The 27493-nt window shown below is 34.8% G+C and overlaps 1 protein-coding gene across 2 annotated transcripts in view; it reads left to right on the top strand.

Annotated features, from left to right (window-relative positions):
- Positions 1 to 27493, top strand: part of CNTN5 (contactin 5) — a 584072-nt gene that overhangs the window by 456230 nt on the left and 100349 nt on the right. For both annotated transcript variants that reach the window (XM_079302225.1, XM_079302226.1), the window contains 4 exons: positions 853 to 1034; positions 7893 to 8029; positions 9567 to 9696; positions 11799 to 11949. In XM_079302225.1, the coding sequence (XP_079158351.1) occupies positions 853 to 1034; positions 7893 to 8029; positions 9567 to 9696; positions 11799 to 11949 (600 nt within the window). The remainder of the gene's footprint in view (positions 1 to 852; positions 1035 to 7892; positions 8030 to 9566; positions 9697 to 11798; positions 11950 to 27493) is intronic.

Here is a 27493-nt window from a genome sequence, read left to right on the forward strand (position 1 = left end):
TCCATTCTTCAGCTCACAATCAAATATTTTTTTATCAACAGTTCTCTTTTTTTCTTTCATTTTTCCTCTTAAATACCTACCATATTTAGAAAAATGTATGTCTGCATCATAAGGCCCACTGGGTGCACAATGGCTTATGAAGTTTTGATCTAAAAAGAAACATTTAAGAGTGCAAATACTATTTATTGCATTTCTTCCCTGAGTATGGATGTAAATGACCCAGAGGTCCTCACCGACCTCTGTGGAACAACAAGCTGTAGTGACAAACCCTTCTTCTGCCACAAGCAAGAGTGCAATGCTGTGAGACAGAAACAGCAGTGCCATAAGTACATCTCCTCACACAACTAATTTTGCATCTTGAAGAATATTGTAAGAAAAATGTCTCCATACATTTGGTCACTTAAATTTACCCAAGAAAGAGTGGTGTTGAAATTCCCCACCTAAACAGATGCTTTCATTGATTGACCTAAGCTGCACTTTCATTGCAGGAAAACTGGGATGTTTTGGAATTTGCTAAATTCATCCAAGTTTTGAAGTGTTGACCTATCAAGTTGCAGCATTCAGGAGTAAAGCATAGAGTGCTAAAGAAACTCTAGAGAGAGTGATTTCAAGTGATTTGCTTGATCTCAATAAAAATAGCCTCCCTTGTGGATGAAAGAGACACATTCCATGCAGCAACCCATTTTTTAAGGATTCCCTATAGAAAGTGAACTATATCAACCATTAGATGAACCTTAATTGTGATTATGTTTTATTGCTACTTAGATTATTAAGTGTTTAAACTACCAGATAACAGAATCTATATTCTCAAGAGCAGAAGAGTGTTAACATTAATTTCACTAAATATTTCAGCCCTGTTCCAACAATCTCTTGGAGGAAGGTTAATGGTCATAATCCAAGTAAAGCCCGCCTGAGGAAATCCCAAGCTGTGCTTGAAATACCTAATGTGCAGCTAGAGGACTCAGGAATGTATGAATGTAAGGCTGAGAATTCTCGTGGAAGAAATGTCTTCAGGGGACAGCTACAAGTATACAGTAAGTGTAACTGCACACTGTATTGTCCTGAAATGCTTTGTCCACATTTAAGGCTTTGGCTACACGTGAATGTTCAGTAGAAGCAAGATTCCTTGTTGTATAGAGTACACACCATACACCAAAAAAAATGTTTTGAATTAAGGTATATGTATTTATTCCTTAGTATTGCATTAAAGTCTGAAGATTAAATAATGTTGACTCCTTTGATGAATTGGCATAAATACAATTTCTCATGGGATTCTTCTTTTTTTTTAATTAAAGAGCAAAGCTATAATTTTATAAGTCTATTCCTTTTAGTTCGTATGTAACAATGGCATGCAACCTAAACATGAATTATCTGTCAGAAAACAATGCTGAAGCTGTTTTAGGGTTATTATCACACTTTTATTAATATTTTACCTGTGCCATGCTGGGCTGCTGAGCTTTGTCAAGCTCATTATACTGGAATGAGATCTGAAGAAGGGAAATTATCCAGAAAATTTTCAATCTAGGTATGCACAATTTCCTAAAGTTCTGATTTTTACAAAGTGTTAGACATTTTCTAAGACCCCAAAAAAAAAATTTTGAGTGACCATAAAAGTAGGATTCATGCATCAGATCGAAAATAAAAAAGAAACCCTGAAAATAAAAATATTTAACAAACTCCATGAATTCTATATTATACTGTTGCTGCATTCTAGAGTCTAGAAACAAAAGCCTATGTAATCCATACCTTGAATAATTGCAAGTCAAGCTTTGGCATATATTACAAGATTGAGTCCCACTACTTTTAAGCAATTTTAGCCACGCTACTTTCTATCATTTCATGAACCTTACAACCTCAAATACTTAGCAGAAAATATTACTGTGGGAGGTTATGCCACAGATCTTTCAAGCAGGATTGTTTTGTCTTCAAATATTCCAGCCAGTGGAATCCCAAATGCTGCAGTTTAGATAGAACCTCAGGTTAATGGACATGTCTAACAAAATGTTTCTCCCCTCGATCAATTTTCTTTTTCTGATTTCAGCCCATGGCTCCTCATGTCTTCTTCCCATTACTAACTATGCAAAGTTCTCTTTGTTACACATTTTCATCAAATAACTATAGACTAGCATAATATATTTTGTTTATTTTCCGCATATGTCAATATTTTCAAGTCCATAATCAATTTTTCTGTCTTCTCTGGTTTTCCAATGTCCTTATCTCAACTCAGGTGATTTTAGTGAGTGTCAGCATATCTCTGGATCATGCTTTGTTCCTTGCTTTTCATTCTCACCCACCTAGAGCCCAGGGCAGGTTTTTGTTTTCAATTTTTTTTGTATATAAGGGAAAAATTATGTGATGGTTAATATGATAGTCTGTGCATTTAATTTCAGATTTGCCAGTTTGCAATGGCAGCAAAGGTTTTATAATACTTTTACTGAAAACAGCAGTCAAAGCCCAGCACCTACTCCATGCCTCCTACTATGACAACACTCCACTGATATTTCTCAAATTCTTACTGTAAATTATTTCCATGAAAGTATAGCAGGCATGAAAAGGTATGAAAGGCACCTGAGGGCCAGGGGGATCTAGCAGCTGGTCTTTTTCTACAACTTTTTTTAAAAATGTTAGAAATTCAGAAAATTTAATTGGACTTATAAGATGTATTCCAGCTCGTACACTTTTGTACCTGTTTTCTAGAGCTCTGAAACTACTAGATGCCAAAGTACCATATAAAGGTGTTATCATTATCTCTGCTTCCTCTTTTAGACTTAAAAGAATATAAAAGGTGCTCTTGAAGAGAGAAGCTAAGATGCTATAAAATGAAATTATTTCTTCAAGAGCACCGTGCAGATCTGTGGCATAAAATGACAGCTAATATAATATAGTGTTCTACACAACTCTTCATCTCTCATTAGCTTTTTGCTTTGAGCAGAAATAAATGTGGTTCTCAAATCCATGGAAAATATTTACAATGTTAGTTTTGTCCTATTCTGTTTAGATAGAAATATGAATTTTTCATTCTTTAGCACTGTCTAAATTACATTTATAGAGTCTGCCTTTACGGAATGGAGCACAAATTTAGATCATTGGTGTTTTTTGCAATAACATTAGGACAGCTTTTTTGACACTTTAAGAAGAGAGTTCATATTGCTTCGTTCCTCTATTAATAGAGAGGTGAGACTAGTACATTAAGTTTCACCTCTCTGCATCATCAGGCAGCAGAGTCAGAACAAGTTACAGAAGGCTTTCAGATGGACAATACCAGCAGTGGCCTCCAATAGAGCAGGACAAGAAGCAGAGCTTACTAACCCCCACAAGTGCTTTCCCTTGGCCTCAAGGTAAAATATTCCCCATGGAGCCTCTCTCAGCCTTCAATGCTCCTGAAGGGAGCATTAGTGCTCACTGGCCTGCAAACCTTGACTGCTTTTTCCAGAGGTGTAAGAAGGTTTGTGTTAGAAGGTTTGTACACAAAATTTAGCCAAATGTTACTTCACAAAACTCTCTGCTTCCCTTGCTGACAGCTGATGTTGCAGGATTTGGGGGCATTATCTGGAATGGCCTTTTCTGCTGTACCTTTTGTTCATAACAACGGCCAACATGAATTATTTACTTGTAAGCTCAATGTCTTTTCACTGACATCTTATTCCTCCAGGTAACAACGAGTACTTTGGCTCAGAAACTCAGATGTAGGCCGTCATTTGTTACCAGGGGTTTCTTGTAAAATTTCAGAGCAGTCTGTAGGACCAGCTGTTTCATTCTGCGGTCTCACAATTTACATATCTCTGTAGGAACTCACTCGCTGTCTGTTTGAATCTTCTTCACCCTGTCAGTTGCATCTGATCTGGGTCACCACAGAGTATTTTGGAGAAAGCCCAGGACACCCAGTCTGCCTGCCTAGTCACATTTAATCACAAACTAGTGATTTTTCACTTCTTACCTGCTGCAGCAATCCAGATGCACCATGACTGCCTGGTGCAGCTGACAATTCAGATGTTGCTCAGAAAGCAATGTTTCAGATGCTGACAACTTCAGATTATTATAATCTCAACACTTAGTGGAAATTCAGCTGTAGGCATTAAAAACAAAATTTTTTAAATGCCATGCATTGTCTTATGCATTGCAACCTATTTTGAGAGGTGTGATTTTCCCCCAAGTGATCTGCTCATCCTGTAAGTTTCTGTGAAATTTTATTCAAGCTCAAATTGATTGAGAGAAGAGAGCTCAAAAATTAAAATGCGAGTGGATAAATTTGCCATTAACCTTTTTGTTTCTCCTCAAATTTTGGCTTACATAAGTTTCCCAATGGAAAGCACTGGTATGTGCAATTCCTGCTCTTCTCTCACTCTTAACCTTTTGGGGTTTTTTTTCTCTGTTACTTGCTCACTACTACCAGGATCAGCAGGGAGTTGTTATATGATTATTAAAATCACATTTTGGCTGTTTTTCTTTTGGCTCATCCTGCACACAACAATGCTTTCCTGGCAGCTGGAGGGATTACTTGCCATAACACAAGAGTGGAACAAGCATCTGACAGCAGGAATATTTCATAATGCAGTGTAACTGATCATACTGATTTTAAAATCTATTTCAATTATAAAAACTGAGTGGGAAAAAAAATTCACTCCTGTCACTACAGGCTAGTCCCACACAGTAAAATTGGCAAGAGAAGAGATTTTGTAGTCAAAATTGTTTAAATTTTCTCTCTTGACCTCACTTGTCTTTCTCAATCTGCTTCTCCTATGTTACTCTTCGCAATTAATCTCATATATAGGAAAATAATTTTTTTCACCCAAAACTCTGTATTCATTCACATTGTAGGACATTATTTTAAGGCATTTGTCTATGTAAAATTCTGTCCTCATTTCCTCTCAGACAAAAAGCTGCTTAAATTTTTGAGAAATAATCTACATTTTCCATACCTTAATCTCATTTTGCCTAGAGGATTTAAAAACTGGCCAGTAAGCTTGCAGATTTATTGCCAATTTATGTTTGTAAAGCATTTTGACATCCTTGAATAAATAGGAGCAGAAATGCAGCATAAAATAAATAATGGATTGGATGGCCTTTTAAAAATCTCAGAAACACTGTATAGAGCTCTGGCACAACATTCATAAACACTACTGAACATTAAAATGCATCTATCTTTTCTCATAGTCACCCCAAAACTCTTCACTGGACAGATTAAAAAACAGGCAGATACCTGTTTTTCCCCAAGAAGAATGTTGCATTTATAAGAAAAAAATTAGGACTTGTGACTTTTGAAATCTGGCTAAATTTTCTAATCAAAATAAAGTGTGATTATGAAATGAAGTTTTCTTTGCATGCACATCTATCAGGGTTGTGTTAAGATACTTTCGTTAGAAAAAAAAAAAGACACAAAAATGGTACTTTGAGTCAGATGTTGCACATTCAGTTAAATGTTTCAGCTCTAAAAGTATTGATAAGATTTTAGAACAAGAGTTATGATTTTATGGAGAGTGACCCTTGCTTACTAGCAGAGAGGAAATCCTCTGTGATAGAGAGAAATAGAAGCCAAAAAGTGATGAGCAGTGTTTCTCTTAATCACACTTTTAGCTCTATTCTAGCTACATCTACCTATTACTTTGCTATTTTATTCTCAAAGGAGTAGTAATCTTGCCTTCACTGATGGCAACTTCAACAGTTTGAGACATGTGACTCCACAGGCCTATTTTTTGGGCTGTGAGGAGAAAATTTAGAGTAGAAATACTTCAACTCATGGGAAAAGGTTGTTCTGACCAATTGGTCATGTCACTGTGATTTACAAGTTTGTAGTTTCAGAAGAAAACCTGTGCCAGAATTGTGTTAGCAAGACAGCCACAGACAAAGGGTGGGGAACAGCAGTTCTGAAGAGAACAAGTCTGCAGCCAGGCTTGGGGCAGCTTTGTTTCAGTGTGAAAATGTTCATACTCTTTTCTGGACACTCTGGTTCATGATGAGCTCAAATTCAACATAGAAATGTGAGATTATATATGTTTTGGGTCAAATAGTAAAATTTACAGGAAGGCAAAATAATGAAAACAAGTAAACATAAACAGGAACAGTTTAGTTCCTCTTTGAAACTGCTTGATTTTATGGTACCACTGGCTGTCTTTTATGCCTTTTTTGCTACACATTTAACTGTCTCATCTTCCGGAATCATATTAATGTACTTATTTTCAAAGGAAACTATTTCTTCTCAGCATGCTTCCTTTGTGTATATTGAAGCACTCAAAATGAGAATAGCAACTATACAATGCAATTAAATTATATTTTTAGGAGAACAGAGAAAAAATAAGCAGGGGCGCCCAAAACCTGTTTCTTTCTGCAGACTTTTGTCAGACCCTTTGCTATAACCTCAGAAAGAAGAAATTCAGCACAGCAGAGCACATGTAGAGAATTCCATGCATTGCCTTGACTGTAATAAGAAGAATAAGGAAGTGCAGGTTTTTTGTCTTGGGTTTGGGAGGGGGGCTGGGTCAATCTTTCTGTCTCCCTCTACTAAAAAGGAAATGAGTGATTCTTCTAATATGCTTCCAGTTTCTGACAAATGTCTGGTCTGGGACTCTGAAGCCAACTATTCCCTGCTTAGGAATGACAGACACCTTGCTCACTTTCTTTATCATCCATGCACAAGATGTAAGCTAGAAGCAGTTAGTCACCTGTCATGCCTTTTCATATCTTCTCACGTCTTTGATTGATGACCTGTCAAATGCCAGCTAGATTCAAAGATTTATTTTTAAACTCCATTCCCCATGTTTAAGTACATTATCAATTATCTGTCATTTGAAGCAGAGACTTTGTTATGACAGATCTGGACTTGTATTTGTACCATGCAGAATTTTGCATCCCTTTAGCAATGCCTTTTAGCTATTTATTCTCCATGATTTGGAAAAACAACAAACAACAACAAAACAAACAAACAAACAAAAAATCCTAAACCAGCATTTTATATCCTTAAGTTAATAATTGTCATCTATCACCCTCTGTGTTATATAAAGTGATATAGCTACAGTATGAAAACCCAAAACCTGGCTTTTAAGCATATATTTTTATTTCTGCATATCAATGCTCAGTTTCTCCCTGAGTCATATAATGCTCTCCAAATTATAAGGTCCTACAAATAGCTTTCTGATTAACTGCCACATTAAAGTTCTACTTCTCTGAAAAAAATATGCCTTATTTTTGATGGATTACTTCAAGAAAGTTAGGTACTAGTGATCACATATACAGCTATCAACTGCCTGCCTTTAAAGAAAAGACTGTTTTAAGATTGATTTACTGCGTAATTTTTGCTCCTGATGAATACCCATGAAATCTCATGGGTTCTGTGCTTAAAAATGTTAAAAGCATTTTGCACTTAAAATATGGATTAAACTTAGGACACTTTAACAAAAATATGTGCAAATTCTTTACCAAATTCCCAGTCATTCCTTGCTAAATAATGTTTTCCTTGTAAACTGAGAAAACTACATGAAATACAGCCTATGACAATTAACCTCCTCACCACAATTCAAATATCTTAGGTCTTGTAAATTATTGAAATGTTCTATTGTGACTACCAAACATTTGTCCTAAATTAAGAAGTAATGAACCCAATAATATAGTAGTACAATTTAATCCATTGGACTTTATTAAATCAGGAGAGTTTCTATTCTAGGTCATGTTAGTGCCATTACAGCACTTCTTTAAAAGTTTGGAGTTTTTAAATTTTATTACTGTCTCTTTTGATTTGAGCCTCCTTTTTTTATTATTAATGTGCTTTGTTCTGAGAGTAAGGTAAGTCTTGTAAGGTCCATTAATTTAAGCTTTTTAATTGATTAGGTCTTTGCACATCAGCTAGAGATTTACCACTTTATAATCTTTGACTCTAACACAGCAATTTCTGCTTGCAGCCTTCCCACAGTGGGTGGAGAAGCTGAATGACACACAGTTAGACAGTGGAGATCAGCTCCGATGGGAGTGCAAAGCCACTGGAAAACCGCGGCCCACGTATCGCTGGCTGAAAAATGGAGCTCCTCTCTGGACACAGGTACACCAGGCAGGGAGGCACCTGTGTGCTGGATCCTTCTCCTTCCATTCAGATAAAGCCAGTTAAAGAAATCACTGAAAAGTGCTTCAGGAATTACTGCTTGGTTAATGCAAAAAGTGTGATGACCACCACATTTGCAATTCAATTTGTTCTGTGCAAGTACCAGAACTCATCATGAAGCCCATTAAAATGGTTCATGTAAGACTCCCAGAATGCAAAGTATTTCGTTACAATCTCCTGATATGTTTTAGAATTAGACATCAACAAAATTCTCTTTTTATTCTAAAAGACCACTGATTTCATGGTCTTTTATTCCACTTTCTTCTGTTTTTCTCACTGAATCATCATAGCATCATCACACAGCATGTGGGTTTTTTGCCTAAAACCTTTCCATTTCATAGTCTCAGATTATTTGGAGTAAAGAAAAGTTTTGTAAATTTACTTAACCTATTTTTCCAGATTAAAATAAAGCTGTTTGATTCTGGAAAAAAGAAATTTCTGTATTTGCAAATGAACTCACAGAATGGATTTATGAATATAAAAGATGTAATGTCTTCCTTTTCAGCGAATGTCCCTTCTATCTATCTGTGAACATCAACCAATTATGCAAACAATCAGAAAGGAAACATAAAATCAGTTTACTTCTGAAGCTGTGAGGCATTGAAAATAAGGTTGCTCTATTCATTTCTGCCTTTTTAGATGGAGCTATTAGTGCTGAAATTGAAGCAATTTAAATATCTCTACTTTTTGGTTCTCTGATTTTCCAAACCATTAGTTTCTCCAGGCTCTAAAATTTCAAATTAAATTTTACTTTGAGATGGGTGAGGGCTTACAACAAAGTGAATTTTTTATCACAGTTTCCTCTGCATTCCCAAACAATTTATGCCTTATCAATTTTAACTTACAACAGCAGTTATAATGAAACTCAGAGTTGTTTTAGAGAAGTTCAAATTATTCATATTATAGCTTTACGAAATACTCAATTCCATAAATAGCTATTGATGCTCCTTCTCTTCCAGTTGTGACAATTGTTTGCTACTAGAAGGCCTTTCAAATAAGGAATTTGTACTAATGATAAAATATACTGGCCTCTTTCCTTCTTACTTATGCAAGCAATCTTTCATATCGACTTTTACAAAAGTAGCACCATGATTGAGACCAAATATCTGCTATATATTTGAACATCATCTGATATATTACATCCATGAATGAATTCTTGCCTCCTTAAAGTTCCCAGGATGAGATGGTTTTAAAAGTTATGTAAGGGTAAAAGCAAAAAAACAAGCAAATAGAAAAAAGAAATCTTTGAATATAGTGAATTTACTCTGAAAATATTTACTGTCAAATATTTATTTACTTTTTATTCTTGTAATTTCTTGTATAACAAGAAAAAGGAAAGCCCAATGACACTTCTTGCTCGGTTTTATTTTTGGTCATTTTTTGTTGCTTCACCTTGAGCTAATAACACAGCAATTTTCCAGTGTCTTTTTGTTTTTATAGAATATTTTTAACTTTTTTTTTTCTGATTCTATTACAGAGTAGGATTGAGATGTTTAATGGTGTTCTAATGATCCAAAGTGTGAATGTGTCAGATGCTGGAATGTATCAGTGCTTAGCAGAAAATAAGTACGGTACGATTTATGCCAGTGCCGAGCTGAAGATTTTAGGTGAGTATTGGAGAAGAATAAGCTGTTCCTTTTTCCCCTTTTGAGAATTTATTTTTTTTTTTTTTAAGACTGTTGTGACAAGAACAGCTTCTGCCAGTCCAAACAGCAGAGTAGATAAAAGTAGTTTCTTTGTATTCTTGATTTTATGTGTGGGTGACTCATTTGTTGCCCCAGAGAGCATAGAACCTTCTGTTAACCAAAAATTGTCATTCATACATAACTGACTCAGCAACATTTTGTGAGTATTTCTCATATAAGGCTATTTCAGTTCAAATAAATGCAATGAAATGTTTTACTCCCTCAAGTGTATGTGCAGATGAAATTTAGAGGAAGTAAAAGTATTTTAATCTCTGTTAAATTTATCTTATTATTTCTACTTTGGCCATTATTCAAAGGTAATTATGCATGATCTTTGTTTAAAAAAAATCTTATGGAATCACCTAAACTGATAGAATAATACAAATTATATACTTGGGTGAATATCCTTCACAGAAAAACAAATATACTCCATAGTGTTGCTCAGAAATATGATAAAAATATCACTATCCAAAAGCTGAAGCAGGCAGTTAATGAAGAAACACTTGAAGAACTTTACAACAGTAATTTTCCTTAAAGCAAACTGCATCAAGATGCAATGGAACAATAGTGATAAGTGCCCTTCCAGGGGATTGAGACAGACTTGTAAGCCTCGTATCATCTTTGTTAGGGTATGATGTAGCAAGAGGAAAGGTGTCCACCAACGTCATTTAATGGTTTTTATCAGAGATTAGACCTGCAATGTGAATCATTCTTATAAATTCCCAGTGAAATGAGTAACAAAGCTATAATTGCAGAAATACACTGCATTTCAGCTAACATTTGGCTCTTTTGGCAAATAAACTTTCTAGTATATTTCAACAATTTCCTAGCTGGTCAACATTAGAATTTCACTGATAAGTCTTGAAATCATTTCTTTACAGCCATAAAGTTAAAAGCCAAGGCCAGTGATTGGCTTTTCATCATTGGTCATTTGTGATTCAGTCCACAAACACCTATAGTGTTCTTTTGCTCTGGTTTTGTATCTGTTATAAAATAGGTATACCTAGGTATGCCATGTACTTGCACACTTTCTTGGATGTTCTTCATTATCAGAAATGGCCCTTGTATATTGCTGCAGTAAAATTAGCTTTTCATTTCCTTACTTGCAAGATTGTACCCCTGTTAAATTTTAACCATAATATTGTAGTAAAGAAGCAATTGTGTTTAATTTGCTGCCTTACCAAAGGGAAAAGAACAGAATAAATTGCCCATATAAATATCTCTGGTATGAGGATTAACCAAAATAATGGTAGGAAATTCCTACATATTTGAGGCAATGAAGTGTAATGTCCCGGTAGGTGTAGCTGAGATAGGAGCCTTTGACTTTGCAAAAGAAGTTAAAAAAAACCACAATCAAATGAGATTACTTGAGAACTAATTTCCTTTCTCGGTGTGAGATTACAGTAATTAGTGCCATTTTGTAATGCATTTATTGGTTTAGCTTTTGTTTGTAAAGAATGGGACTTCTTAAAAAGTGAAATACTAAGAACAAAACATAATATCTTCCACTAAGAAGTTCTCATATTGACATTCCGATTATTCCGACAAATAGAAGAACTGAAAGAAATCGAATTTCTCCAACAGTAATATTTTCTGTAATCATTAATTCTAGAGAGTGCAATTTGAATTGTTGTGGAAATAAAACTCCATTTAATTTTTAAATATTTACCTTTAACAAGTTTTTGGTTTAAAAAAAATTTAAAAAAAAAGGGTGGCAAAAGTGTAGCTAAAATATTTGTATTATTTAATTTCAAAAGTTATTTGGTTTCACAAGTAGTTTTAGTCTAACCTGCTGATGTGAAAGATTTCTCATTAATCTGTGCTTGGATTAAGTTATAAACCTACCATATAATCCTGGCTGTTGATTTTAAATCTTTCATAAAATTTCAACTATGACATAATAATTCCAAAGAGAAAAATTAAGATTCTATTACCAAATCTATTTTTCTAATCTTCTATTAGAACATAATGAAACAGAAGGCTCTGATTGTTCTCTGTAAAGTTAATGTATTTCTTTTTAACAGCTTCAGCTCCCACTTTCCCACTCAATCAAATGAAGAAAACAATAATTGTTACCAAGGGCCAAGAAGTTGTCATTGAGTGCAAGCCACAAGCCTCTCCAAAGCCAACTATCACTTGGAAGAAAGGAGACAAAGTGTTGAGGGAGAATAAGAGGTCAGAAGTCTGTTCGGTAAACTAAATATCGTGTTTGCATGCTGGATTTGTGATATGATATGAAAATGCAGCAAGTGACAAGAACATGCTGAATGTTACCCTGGGTATGGCATAATTATTTTGTTTTGTCAAGATTATTTGTTTGACAGTAGTGATTTTACAGTTTTTTCAATATTTAAATGAAAAATCTTAACATTGTTCAGAGATGCAGAAAGATGAAAAGGTGTTGTTATTTTATGGGGTTTCGTCTCTATTTTCTGTTATTAATTTCAAAAGCCTTTCAATTACTCTGTAGATGTACTACAAATTTAGTGTGTTAGAGTATAAAAGCACAGAGGCTGAAGAATTCAGGAACACATAAAATACAAAATGTGATTATTCATTTGTAAGAATTTTAATAAGGCAGATTTACAGCTTGATCACAATAGAAGTCTATGTAAGAATAGCTTTAAAATGATTCAGAGAAGTAAAATATAATTCCATTATAGGATTTAATTATACTGGTAATTTCTGTACTCAGCAGCACATCTGTTTAATAGATTATGCTTGATTAAATAAGTTCTGTCCAGCTTTGTATGGTAAAAGTAGTTTAAGCACTGCAGGTTAAATGCCAGATGTAATTGCACTTTACAAGATTGCTTATCTGCACACTAGAATAGTTTTGCCACTCTGCACATGGACTTTAAGTACAAAGAACAGATTTTTTCCTTTTTCTGGTGATGTGGTATGTGAATGAACGATTTAAAATGCCATGTGTAGTATTAATCAGAATGATAAAAGAAAGTCCCTCTTTTGTTGAATTTTTGCAACACTGAGGGAAGCAGTAGAGTGCATCTGTCCTCAGATGCACAAGCTATTCTGTTCAAGGGTGCTATATTTTCATCTCATGACATCTGTTTTGTTCTGAGAAGGAAAAATGGGTAACTTTTGTACCATATTGAATTTTTTTTTGTTGTGAGGGAGAGAGCAAGACAGCATTATATACAATATTTTACTAACAGGTGTGAGTTGTATCATTTGTATTGACAATATGACAGATTCATGTTACAAAGGAGCTGAAAAGCATCAAATGTTGTGACAGTGATGTCTCTATGCTCTACCTACATAGCTGATACTTTTCATTGCATGACCTTTTTCTCACATCTCCACAAAACTCACTGTGGTTTCTCTGATCACCACATGTAAATCACATTTTAATCCAAGACCAGCAAAGCATTTTGGTAATTACTTCATGTCTGTCCGAACATAACCTAACTCTGAAGTCCAAATCTTATGGAAATAGATCTGGAGTTTCATTTTTTGGTATTTGTAGCTTGTGATATTTGCTTGTTTCGACAGAAGCTGGTACAGGAAATGATGAAACATGGAATATGAAAAGCTGGTTTAACTATTTCAGATATTTGAAAGAAGAGGGGTGCATTTAACTTAATTTTTCAGTCAGCTATTCAAGGATTATCTTGTGTCATTCACATTAGTTTCCCTGCATCTACTGTTTGTAGAGAGGTGGGCGTGAGAGGACTATCAGTTTCAAGAGAATTCAGCTCTGCCTGTATAGAGTATACTTTGACAAAAATAATAGAGTCTCTTTGAAGAGAAAGTGAGGAAGCCTTCTGTGATTTGTGAAAGGAAATTTAAACCAATGAAGATAGTGTGTGTGCTTCCATGCTTTGGGCACTCTGAGAAGGAGGGAACTCTGTTAAACATTTTATGAAGGCATAAACTGAAATGGTAAACATATCAACCTACTTTATAATTGTGCTTTCCTCATAGTCTGTTGATAAAAATTCCAGAGGAAATAAAAAAAACAATTAGGAACTTTCATCTGATGAGTTGGCATGTGCTATTAAGTCCTTACAGATTAAAAAAACAAAAATTAATTTTAAACATAGCAGAAAAATAACATTCCAGATAAGTAATAAGGAAGGGCAAGGATAGAACAGTATCATATATTTTTTCTTTCCTAAAGTGTGTGTATCAAGTGTACATTGTGTTTATGTTTTGTGAAGTCTGTGAGCCCAGAAAAGGAATTTGATCCTTTTAGCAACATCAATAAAAAGAGACCTTCTTCTCTACAGCAATGCAAAAATTTCACTTAACTAGTGGGTCTGCTATTATCTGTTCCATGTCTTCCAAACTCTGTTGCCCCTTATGTGTTTTTCATATAACAAAAACGGGTTGACAGAAATATCTTTAGCAATGTTTCCACAGGTAACTGAAGAGAAGGTTGATTGTTCCTGTGGGACTCCTGGCTGGGTACAGTTCTCACTGCAGCCAGACCTTGACTCAAGCTCCTGGAATTTAATGCAGTCTGAAAGTCTCAAATATTTCAGATTCATTGGAAAGCAATGCACTTGGGAACTTAACTGTGGAAAGCCTTCATTAGCTTAATTTCTCAGTCTCTTTTACCTTCAAACAAATTATTCTATTCAAGGCTTTCATATTCATAGTAGAGCTATGATAGGCTTGATCCCTGGAAATCATTTTGAGCAGCCAGGTAATTTGAATCCTCTTGGAAAGTATCTGCATGTTGGAACAGGTTTTTTCAATTGAGTTCCAAATGAGTGGCAAGTCTATGAGATAGGTAAAAAAATAAATAGGATATTCAGTAATGTAAGCTATTATATATCAGTTATTTGATAACAAAAAGCATGGCTCCAAGTTTTGCAATCTCAAAATATATTAAATCTGATGAAATTACTTGTATAGAAAGATAGTTATTTAATAAAGTTTTCAAAGTATTTACAATTAATTATATTAACCAGAGATAAAGATCCATAATTGACCATTAGAGCTGGTCAAGAACTGAATGTGATTGCACTGATGCAAAAGAAATTAAATAAAATATCTGATTTTGGAGATCTACTATACAGAGACTAGAAGTTCCAAAACTCAAGGCATAGTCTGTGAAGTTTACTGATACAAGACATTAAATGATCAGCATTTGAACAGAATTCAAGTATCTTTCATGCATCATTATCTCAGTGAGTCACGAATACATTCAATCAAAGATAATTTCATCAGCAATTTCACCTAGCAGTTAAAAGAGGGAATTGTTATACTTCTATTTTGAAATTAGAATACAGCTGAGCACAACACCAATGTCAGTGGTGTAGGTAGACAACATTTAAGCTGCATATTTACATTAGTAACCTCACAAAAATTAGAATTCATAACTATCTTTTCTAACCACTTGTCTCTGTAATCTGTTGTTGGCCTGGTAGATGGTTGTGTCTCATTTATGGTAGGCTGTAATAATGTATGCTCTGGTTATTGATTGAAAAATGTTTTCATCCATAAGAATTTGTGAAGAATTTTGGAAGCTTTTAGTTCATAAGTAGTTTTGGTTTTATAGGAAGGGGGATTAAATTGGGATCAAAGTCTGAAAAAAAGTTCTTGCCTTGGTTTAGTAAACAGTTTGGTTGGAACTTTGCTTTAGAACCTAAAAAGGTCCTAAAATGGCCCTTGGGCAAGAGTGCAGTGGCCAATAAATATTTTCGTGAAGTTTCTGAAATATTTCAGATACTTCCTAAAGTGTAATCAAACTATCACTTACTACTTTAGCATCAGCTTCTAAAGAAGACCAAGACCCAGCCCATTCAGATCACAAAGCCATCCAGAGCCCTGTTCATAATTAAATATTTTTTAACTTAGGTATCAAGCTAAAAGAAAGCAACAAAAGTGATATTTTGTAGACTGTAAATGTTACAATACACACTAGAATGGAATAGAATTTAGTGTCAGTTGCATCAATATAAATCATGAGTTCTACCAACAAAGTCAATGATTAAATTCAAGATAAACATTTTTTTTTTTTTTTTCAGTTCCTCTGTTCAGGCATCAGGTATTTTATAACTGTTTACAACTGCATAAATTTTTGTGAGCCATTACTCCATGAGGTCTAATCCCTATTTTTTCTCATTCTTAAAGACATTTCCTCTTCTTATCTTCATTGCCTTGTAGTTGTGACTACAGCTGATGTTTAAACAGATACACCTGAGGTGTATCTTATAATACTATCTTATAATCTTATCTTATAATTCCATGTTCATCTGTTTTTGTGTTTTCTCATACAACTAAAATATTCTCCTCATTATACTTAAATTTTTACTCTAGCTCATTATTGCTATTACATATACATTAATTATAGTTAAAATAATTTGAAAGCAGTCTAGCAGTGGAAATGTTCACTTTAGTCCCTATTTTTTCTTTTATTATGACCACCAAGTAATAAAAAAAATAAATTTTAAAAGCATAGTTTAACCAAAAAATATGTCACCGAGGAAGGAAGCACAGCTTAACCAACACATAAGTAGCGGAGGAAACAGGACTTTTCTTGTCCCAATTCTATGCCACTTTATTTTGCTTGCATTGTTTTCCTTTTGAAGCTTCTCAAATTATAATGCTTTTTAAATATTATTATTATTATTATTATTATTATTATTATTATTATTATTATTATTTAGAGTGTAATTTGTGTGCAGATTAGTATATAATTTTAAAAAAATCAAAATATAGTGATGACCTAATATGTATTTATTCGTTGGTAATGTAGTTCTGTGTTTATGGAATTTTACTTTCCATAGGGTGCAGTGGCACAATCTGAGGTTTCTTCTTCACCTCACAGAACAAGCTGTGCAGAAAAACATTCACAGTCTCTGAAGGTCAGATTCACTGTGGATCACCAAGAGTAGAACAGTGCCAGTCTCTCTGTGGCCACTGAGTAATTGCTCATATTGATCCACCTATGTCCCAGATTAACTTTTGCTGAAGACCTAAATACACTAAGCATTTCTGTGGGGAAAATAAGTGGTAGCAAAACTCCACCTGCCACTTCAAATCAGTCACTTTTCCTATGGTGCAATTGGCTTTTTGTGTTCCACTTCTGTTTGAACAAGTTCTGGATATAAAATGAGAAAACTCTGTATGGTAAGAAGCAGCAGAGGGAATTTTGGATATTTTGAAAGTAATAGGCTGGATTTGGCCAGGACACGAGCTTCAGCATCCCTGTTGTTGCAGTACACAATCACAATGGGAATTTTATTGATTGCAAGTGGGTAAAAACTTTTTCCTTTTTTTCTGCATGATATAAATTAATTACAGAGCAGCAGTGAGTGGTGTGGAGTTCTGGGTAGCACCTGGTCCACTCCCAGGATCAGAGCAGATTGCTTAAGGTCATGTGTAGCCAGGTTTTGAGTAACTCCAAGGAGGGAAACACTGCAACCTATCTGGGAAATTTGTTCTGACAGGAGTTAAGCACCCCTACAGTAAAATGAAACAAAGCAAAACACCAAAACAAAAAATCCAAACAAACAAGCAATAAACCCTTTTTAATATTTAAATGGAATTGATGTTTACATGGAATTGCATGTATTTCAGATTGTGCCCTTCATCTCTGTCCTGTCACAGAGCACCAGTGAGAATCATCTAACTACATTTACCTCATCCCTTCAGAGTGTATGCATCAGTTGATCAGTGCCTTTAACAGCTGGGAGGCTCTGATCTGTAATAAATATGGCCATATAATGAATTTATATCAATGCTTCTTCCATGACACGTGAAATTCTCCATTTAGATCTGTGCCAAACCTGCCTGGCCACCGAAACTCATAAAATGGAGACGTCACTTCCCCGTACAAAACCTGCCCAGTGTGTATTGCTATGTGGCAAAATTACTTTCTGCTTGCTATATTCTTCAATTATTGTTTGCCTCCAATCACAAATCAAAATTGGGATGGATTTGCAGCTGAAGAGAGGCCTGTAGAGGCTGTACATTGAACAAGAAAGAAGGTGCTCTGACAGTTATTCCCTTAATACTACAAATAAAAGTAGTAGATACTGAAAATAGAGATGTATGGATATTTGTGAAATTACTGGACATCAAAAATATAGAGAATTATTTATGAGGAAATTTTGCCTTCATAGACATGTGGGTACAAAATTTCCAGCCATACATTGACCTGCAAAGAACAGGAGAACACTAAACAGTGCTCATTAGGTGAAAATCATCATCTATAGGTACTAAACTTAGAAAAAAGACCCTGGAGGGGGCAAGGGGTTCACGCTGCGTGTAACAATACATGGGGAATGAATTGAGGCTGCTAAAATTTTCCTTGAACTAGGCTTGCTTTATTTTGCTTTCTTTCAGTTATGTTTCTTTAACATTCAGCAGCTGTAAAAGAAGACAGAGAAAGGAGAAGAAAGAGACCTTTTACTGGGACCTTGATTCCAAATGCTAATACATACAAAGACACAGGGAAAGTTGATGCTATTGCTTTTTACCAATCTTCAGGACAATACTGAAATCTTTGAACTACAGAAGTAGCTGTCCTGTATGCCTAGATATTTCATCTGTCCCACTTCTCTATGTAATAAATAGAAACACATAGAGCATTTAGATCTAAATATACCATCATTCAAAACTTTAGAAATAGACATGTTTTTATAGTCTTCTGGTCTCTCAAGCTCCTTCAATTTTGGTTTTGACAGGTTCTTATTACAGTTTTTCTTTGCACTCTGCTGTATTTAAGGATCTGTCAATGTTTCCATTCCAAGTTCCTATTTTAATAGCTTTTAAGCTTAACTACTATGGAAAAAAATCAAAGAAGGAAAAGAAAGGTGTTTCAGAGCAGCAGCAATAAAAAATATTGAGTTTGTAGGCAAAATTTGTATTCAGCTTTATAAAGTGCCTTGTTTTGTACATGTTGTGTTATGTTTTTGAATCTGAACACATAGCATAGATATACATTATATGTTTTCTTCCTAATCATGTCAGCATCTTTCCAAAAATATTTCAGTTCCATCTAACTCTGGTTTGTATCATTTGTTTGAACTGAAAACTGTGTACTGGGAAGGCAAAAGAGATAATATATGCACAAAAGATGGAAAATTATTCGGATTCATATTTTTCTGTTTGTCGATTTGTCCCTAAATTGCATGAGGCTCAACTTGTTCTTGGCACAAGTTTTCTTGTATTTGTAGTATCAGCTACACAGACAGCAGAGTAACTCAGTCTACTACCATTCCAGTTTTTGTAAGAAAAGTACACCCTTTATTTTCTCATAATAATGAAATATCTTTAGAGTTATTTAAACCACAGGCAAAATTTTTCAAGCAGTTTGAAGATTTTACTCTGTGTCCCCAGTTAAATATCTAAAGAAAATTTTAATTAGTTTTGCAAATAACATTGCTCACAGAATACAAAATAATTTATCTTTTTGTATCCAAGTAAATTATTATCTACAAGATCCTACATGACTTCTGTGCACTTTCTTCCCAGGAGTGGTATTCAGGACAATGTTTTACTATTTGTCCTTAATGCAGTACTTCATATACAGCTGTGTAGGCACTCACTGACTCTTTTTAGGGAAATAATCTTGATTCAAATCAGAAGTATATGTTTAGGTAACAGTGAACTGAAGTCTACATTTTAGAAATAAATTCTTCACGTATTGGCTTGATGTTTGAAGAAGTGTTCCACCACATCTTACCAATTTTCAATTCAAGCAGGATTTATTTGTGTGAAAATAGATATACAGTTCCCTACAGCTATCCCCACTGCCATCCAGCTGCTTTGGCAAATCTTATATAATTACTTTTTAATATCTATCAGGTACATGTGGGTGTTTTGGACCTCTTCAGATACCTACAGACTAGGCACTAACACTTGAGGGGGTGACTCCTACCCTGTAGGATCTTGCTTTTTAGTATTTCCATGAAATTGCATTTCTCTTTTTTAGACTGAGTTACTGAACTCTAAATATTCCATATATTTTCCACAGCCCTAATTAAAAGAAAAAGCTGACAGCACAAGATATTTGATCTACTGTCTATGCCTTGAATATATGCTCACAACTAGTTATCATTTGAGCAAAAAGTTCATGAATTTTGATTTTAACCATTATTAATTTCTCTATTGTGGTTATAAATGGCTTCCTGTTTGTTCACCACACAGGTAGAATATGACAAGTCATCCGTGGCCTAAAGGTTTTTGTTTGCTTTTCAGATTCTGACTTTCAGCATCATTTGCCCTTAATAGAAATTTCATCCAAAAATCTTGGGAATTTAAGCACTTAAATTCATGTTACCAACTCATCCACAGATTCCCAAGGGGAAATTTAATGATCAAAATATAGTGAGGAAAGAAAATACCTAGGACATTAGGAAAGAGAAGCTACACGACAGAAACTCTAATCTTCCTGAGAGAGTTCTGCAGGTCACTTCTTTTCAATTTTTGCATAAATCATGGTCCAATTTAGCTGTGGCAGGTTCATAATGGGAATCAGAGAGTAGGTCATAAACTAGAAAAGAAAAACAATATAACCTTGACTAAATAGTAAAAACAAATGGCAAGATCATCTCTTGACAAAAGGAGTCTGTTCCAAAGCAGCACTGTTTTACTAACTAAGCATATTACATGAGTTTTTAGGACATAATGATTTGGCCACACACCTAAACAACTCTCAATATTCACTCATGTTTTCTTACAGAGAATGTGATTAAGAAAACAGTCCAGTACCTAGAAGCACTAAATGTTACGTGCTTTGTGGACTTTAGGCAAGGTCTTGCTTTTCTGTATCTGTGCATACACTTAGGGGTGGTGTCAGTGACAAACTGCCAAAATTTCCATCCCTGGTTTCAGGTCTCTTTCTTTTCAGTGAAAAGATTCAGGAATCCAATTCTGGTGAAAAATAGCCCCTTTATTTCACCTGATTTTTGTTGTCTGGATTTTTTTGTTGTTGTTGTGTTTTTTGGGGGGGTTTTTTTGGCTTTTTGGTTTGCTTTTTTTGCTAGATCATTACTCTTGTCAGCAAGCCATACAGATGCAGTCATGCTTGTGCCAGAGCAGCCTAGGAAGGACTGGAGTGATGAGCCATGGACTGGGACAGCTGCTCCCAGCAGAGTGTCCAGCACAGCACACACACCCAGTCTCTCATTTTCCTGCCTATACAAGTTCTGCACCAGTTAGGACTGGTGATTTACACACAAAAGGAAATGAAAAGCTGCCTTGTAATCCCAGCTGGGATTTCACTGGGATGCAATCAGCTGAGCTATTGAGCAGTTAGTCCCTGGATGGATTTTAGCCTCCCTCAAGTAGCTGCCCCAAGTTGTCCCTAAACATCCTAGGAGTTTCAGCATGCCAAAAGCCAGTCCTGCTGCCCTGCCTGCATGCTCCTGCCACCATGTTTTAAAGGCTAATATCACTGAATGGGTGAAACATTTCTGTGATGGCTGACTTCACTGTGAAGTCAGTGAAGGGGAATATGCCTATTTCTTTTCCTGTTGGAGAATAATCTCTGTTTAAGTGGTACAGCACGTGGGAGTCTTACTTCAGCCAGAATCTCTGTGCATTATCACTGAGTTTGTCACAAGACTGGTAATAATTTCTATGGCTCAGTGACATGTAACCACAGAGCAATGAACTGTTTCAAGGCTCTAGGAACCAAGTCAATTTTTAAATTAGAAAGAATTAAAATGTGAAAGATGTTTCCAAGGCATTGTGGGAAGGGTGCAACATGAACTCAGATATTTTGGATTGAAAAATTTTCTCAGACTCTAGAATATGAGCATGTACTTCAAATATATAATTTAATTTATAGCACATATTGCATTTTAAGTGATATTTAATATTTTTAAATCTACCACTTCGCATCCATGATATATGGGGATGCTACAAAGATCATCTACACATGGGCTGTCAGCATTCTAGAGAATCTCCTTTTCAGGGAATATTCTTCCTTATCTGTCACAAAACTAAAATAATTAGGGCAGTTTTTCAACAGATTATCATCTATTGCATCTGGATTTAGTGAATTTTGCAACTATATTGTGATATTTATTATTAAATTTCAAAATTTAAGAGGAATTTTTGATGCCTTTGACATTTTCTCTCACATTATGTTCTGACACTCTTCAGTCTGTCAGTCTAAGAAACCAACAGACTCTTAGTATTTAAACGCTAATTGATCCCAGAAAAGAATAAGTTTATACATATTTTTAAAAAGTTAGATATATCTTACAGAAAATTAAATTTTGTGGAAAAACTTTAACAAATTATTCATTATTTAGGAAAAAATCCTACCGTGGAAACTGGCTTTCTAATGGCATTAGTAAAAAAAAATATATATATAGTAGTCTAGAAAACAATGCTACAATTAATCCATATAGTCATAATAGAAGAAAGTGACTCTCTCAAATCAATGATCTTCAGCTGTCTGTCTGTCTATCTTTATGAACACACTTCAATCCATAAATGACTATAAATTTACTATCCAATCAGTAGGCTCAGTGGTGCATTTCTAAACAATATTTGGCAATTAAACTGTAAGTTATACAACAAAAAGATGATTTAGGTCAGAACAAGGGATATCTGTCCTGTTTGCACTTTGCATACTTTCAATTTCTGTAAAACCTCAGTCACTGCTCTTGTCAAGATTTGCTTCATTGTGAAAAATAGACACCTCTTTTCCTCATGAAAATTTCATGTCATTTTATCTATAAAGAAAGACAAAGTATTCCTTTTTTTAAAGAAATATTAAAATTAATATCCAAATCAGTATCACACTATTACTGATCACAGGTTACATTCCTTGTCTTTTAAAAGTATCAGTCTTATGCTCTCATTTGGACAAGAAGTTAATTTAAAAGAATTTTAAGTGTAATGTTTCTCCCTAGAAAATCATAGTGAGAAGGCAAGAATTTGACAACATTTATGAAAAACAACATGAGTGATCTATCACTGTGTTTAAATTGTAAATTCACTTACCACTGGGAAATACACTATCTCTAATAAGATCTAGTTGTGTATAATATGAATTTTACAATGGCATATTACCAGTATCAGTGACAATCACATTACTCTGATATTAGAAACTTCCATGTAAATAGATTTTCTGCATATATATCTGAGATTCCTGTATTTTTCTTTTCAATGGCTGCATACAGCTACTGTCTGTACAACAAATAAATGAAAGTCAGAGTGAAATAACCATAAATGTAATAGACACAGGAAGCTAAAATTATACTGAGGCTTTCTTTTAGTAGACTAACCTTGAAATAGAAAAAATGTTCTAGCAAAGCAAGCACTTGAGGCATTTGATATTTGTGAAGGATTTTAATGACCATTCCTCAATCTTGTCCTTCCCTTCCACTTTCCTCTTGCTAGATCCTTTTAAAGAATTATTTCTCCTGTTTCTGGTTTTCAAATTTAACAATTAAGAGCTTCTAAATTAATTAATATGCCATTTAAATCAAATTATTAAAAGAATCTCTAATAAAATTACCACCAACATTAATATCTGTAGCCCTTCACTGTACCTAATATACCAGTAGGCTTTTTTTTCCTCCTGCCACAGTGGCCTCTCATCTCTGTACAGTCACTAACATAGGTGTGCTCACTATTATCTCTTTATCTATATTTCACAGAAGACATAATCAGGCTAGAGGTGGGAAATGTATCATTTCAATTTTACCAAAGTATCATTAAATTAACTGTACCAAAATAATTGAAACATATTTAGAGCACTTTAAATTTGGAGTTTTTGGATAAACACTCCGGAAGATGTAGATGAAAAGTTTGTTATTTTCATATGTGTGTGTGAATTAATGCCACATTGCACTAATTCCCCTGATTGCATACCCTGAAAAGTGATGATGTTTTATTGTACCAATGGGAAAAGATTATATGGTATTATAGAAGTATTGTTATGTTGAAATCAGAACATCCTCAAGCTGCTAAGTATTTGATGTAGCATCCATAAACTTTCCAGTGTTACAAAGATCTCAAACCATTGAGCAGATGGATGTTTCATGACCCCTTTATTGTTATTTTTGAAAAAGTGACCTCTTTCAATGTTCTCAGATCTACACATTATTTATTCTTTGACAAGAACAATCACTATTCAAAAGAATCTCTCAGACTTTTGTCTGTGACTGTTTGTTAATCTCTTCTTTTTACCCTGGTATTTTTGCAATTTTATATAATTTTCACTTTCATTCTCAAAAAATTTCTCAACTCTGTACAGCAATTTCAGCACCAAAATGTACAGCAGCTATATAACCCCAAGAAAATCCACTGGTGTAGCTAATTTGTCACTACTAAGACAAGTGACGTACTAAGTGCTAATTTTTTTTTCTTTTTTCTGATAAACCCTTCTTCTCATGGAACATTAAATTTTCAAGGTATTTAGTTTAGAACTGAAAAGGTTTTCTGTAGCTTGACTGCAAAGTTCTCATTATCCAAAAATTAATCAGTATTTCTTTTTTGTCTAGCAAAAAAATCAAGGCAGCTTTCCTCACACTAAAAATTGCTAATAATAGGTTCCAGAAAGAGCTGAAATAAGCCTACAAATAGTCTCAGCTTATTTTTATAATTCTTTATCCCTCCTATCCACAGAAATGAACATTGCCATGGAATAACCCCAGCCAGCAGCCCCACACAGCCACTCGCACACTCCCCCACCAGCAAGATCAGGGAGAGAATCAGAAGAGTAAAAACTGATGGATTGAGGTAAAGACAGCTTAACAGGGAAAGCAAATCCAAAGCATTGCCCCATACTACCCATTAGAAAGAAAATTATCTATACTCCAGCCAAAACCAGAACAATGGCCACAAATTTCTTGGACGTATTGACAACTTCTATTTTTCTTATATATTGCTACACAACTTTGAAACACTCTTACTTTTTGCTCTTTTATTGTCAGCAATTTTTCAAAGCTTCCTTTTTCTGACTCTGGTACATCTTTGCTCTGAATGGATCCCAATATCCTTTAGTAACACTCCAAAGTCCAAATTATTCACAGTCATCAGATCAAAGAAAATGTTTTGGAGCTAGTTAGTAAAAACATTATTAAAAAGCAAACAAACAAAAAACTCCACAAAAACACTTCTTTTTGTTTTTTTATTGATCTTTATTTTAATTTTGTTTCTTTTATTTTTCTTTCTTTTATTTTGTATTGTTGTTACATTACGCTTCTCCTGAAAAGCATGACTGTTCAAGAATAATTGAGATTGGATTCAGTTTCTAGAAGCTATCTCATCCAACACTCCATTCAAAACAGGACTAACTGCATCATGTTTCTCAGGCCTGTCTTGAATATCTCCATGAATGGAGATTCTACAACCTGTCTTGTCAACTAATTACAGTATATGAACACTTTCACAGTGTAAAGAAAAAAGAAAAAAAAAAAAAAGAAAAAAAGAAGAAAAAAAGAAGCTATTCCTACTATTCCTACTTTCACCCCATTAATATCTTTGTGTGTTTCTGCTGGACTGACTTTAGTATGTCAATGTAATCAGTGTGTCAGATGCAATCCCAAGGAAAAAAGTGCCAAATAGAGGGAAACAATTGTCTCTCTTAACCTGCCAGCTGCCTTTAATCTGCCAGAGGCCTTTTCACTGCAAGGGCTCATGGCTGACTCTTGTTCAGCTTAATGTCAACCAAGATGCTAGGTCTTTCTCTGCAGACCTGCTTTTACCTAGTCATGCACAGAGCTCTTCTTTACAGATGTAAAACTTTATAAAAATAACAAGGCTTTTCTCAGTCCGTTTCTCCACCTGCTGAAGTCCATCTGAATAATAATCATGCACTACTCCCTTTATCTATCTATCTATCTATCTATCTATCTATCTATCTATCTATCTATCTATCTATCTATCTATCTATCTATCTATCCATCTATCATCCTCTCCATTTGGTAGCATCTGTGAACTTACTGCATGCAGTTCTTGCCATTGTACATGATGTTTAAAGAACCAGTAAACAGCAGCAGTGCCTCAAAGGAATGCCAGCTAGTAACCAACCACCAGCTGGATTTTGTACCACTGAGTACAGATTTTTGAAATAGACAGTAACCTATTCATTTCACATGCCCACACAAAGCAGTCCCCATTACACAGTGCTTGGCCCAGGATCAGCTGGCTTTGATGCCTTCCCTGAGTATTCCTCCTCCTCGGTTGCTCCCAGGGCACTGCCTATCTTGAAGTTACAGATCCACAGGAGTAAGTGACCTACAGGCCAAGATTTAGGAAGACTGCTGTTGCCTGAAATTGTCTCATATTACAAATTCAAGCTAAACTGAGATTTTGCAGTTATTTAATCAGAGGAGAAAAGAAAGAATTCATTTTACTGTGAGTGATAGCTCAGTGCTAGGGAGGGTTAGTAGGATAGTAAATGGTTCACCTGAAGCTTGGATCTGCATCAGGCAGGTTTGTGCAAGGTAATGGCTGATCTACAGCAGGCTTATGGAAGAACCAAACATTATTCTAGGATGTGAAGACCATATACTGCAGCATCAGTGACATGCATCAGCTTGGATTTCTCTCTTCATAAATGACATAATACTCAGTGACTCACTTCTGGTTCAGATGTGGATCCACTTCAGAAACTGAAATTGCTTATATTGTAAGCAAATACTCCAATAAATAAAGCTTAAAAAGTATCAACATTGATGTACCTTTAGTTTACCTTAGACCTTAAGTGGATCCAGGAGAAATTATGCTGAGCAGTTCAGACTTCTTGACTGACATCTCTGTAGCTTCAGACTAATCTTTGATAGCCTATCTTCTTGTTTTAGGATTTCTCCTTATTCTCTTTATTCTGATTTCACACATTTCTAAGCTCTGAAAAATTCCTGTCTTAGAGCACAATATGGGTTAATTTTGCTCTGACAACCTTATAATGGGAATTCTAATATTTATTACATTTTTTCCTAGGTAAAGGGAAGTAAAAGACCCCCTGTGATAACATTGCCTGAGTTGTATGACAAGAGGTGCTGTTTTTCACTGTTATGGGTTTAATGCCAATTAGGAATAAACTGTACCCTGTACTTTATCTCTGCACTGAATACCTTTCAAAAGAAAAGCAGTATTTCTGTGGACTTAAAATTCCTAGTGCTTCAGGGCCTAAGTTCAGCATGCAGAAAGATATGTCAGCTGAAGATTTTATCACCACATTCCCCATAGTAGTGAATTTATCTTGAAACAGTTTTTGAGCAACTCCTTGCTTTCGCATGCAAGGCACAGTGTATTGTAGTTGTGTTGTAGTGTTTTGTTTGGCATTTTCATTCTGTGCCCCTTTTCAGCATCAAGGCCCTCACAATAGTTCTTTGTTGCCCACTGATTACCCACTCAGGGATATCTTACATCCTCTTTGATATTCCATTAATACACTACGGTTGCTAAACTCTAATGTCAGCTTAAAAGACTCGTGCAATTCAGACTATGGAATTTAAGCACATGTGCTTTTTCCTTTAAGACATTATTCCTGCTTGATGCTTGACTTCTGCATTATGGCTCGACTGCACTTTCATGTGGCACTGAGATAAAAGCATATGCTAGAAAGTATAATCCAGAGTATAATTCTCTTCATACTGAAGAGAATCCCTCGTGTCTAATACAAAGTCCTATAAAAGGAAATACTTGCAACCACAGCAGTAAATGGATTCTTATTTATTAAAATTCATTTATTCCTTAGCAAGGGACTTCCTGTTCGGCTGAATATAATTCGCCCTAATATTAATGAAAAAAATTGTCACTATAAAAATGTAAT

This window comes from Erithacus rubecula, assembly GCF_903797595.1.
Source record: "Erithacus rubecula genome assembly, chromosome: 1".
Classification (NCBI taxonomy): domain Eukaryota; kingdom Metazoa; phylum Chordata; class Aves; order Passeriformes; family Muscicapidae; genus Erithacus; species Erithacus rubecula.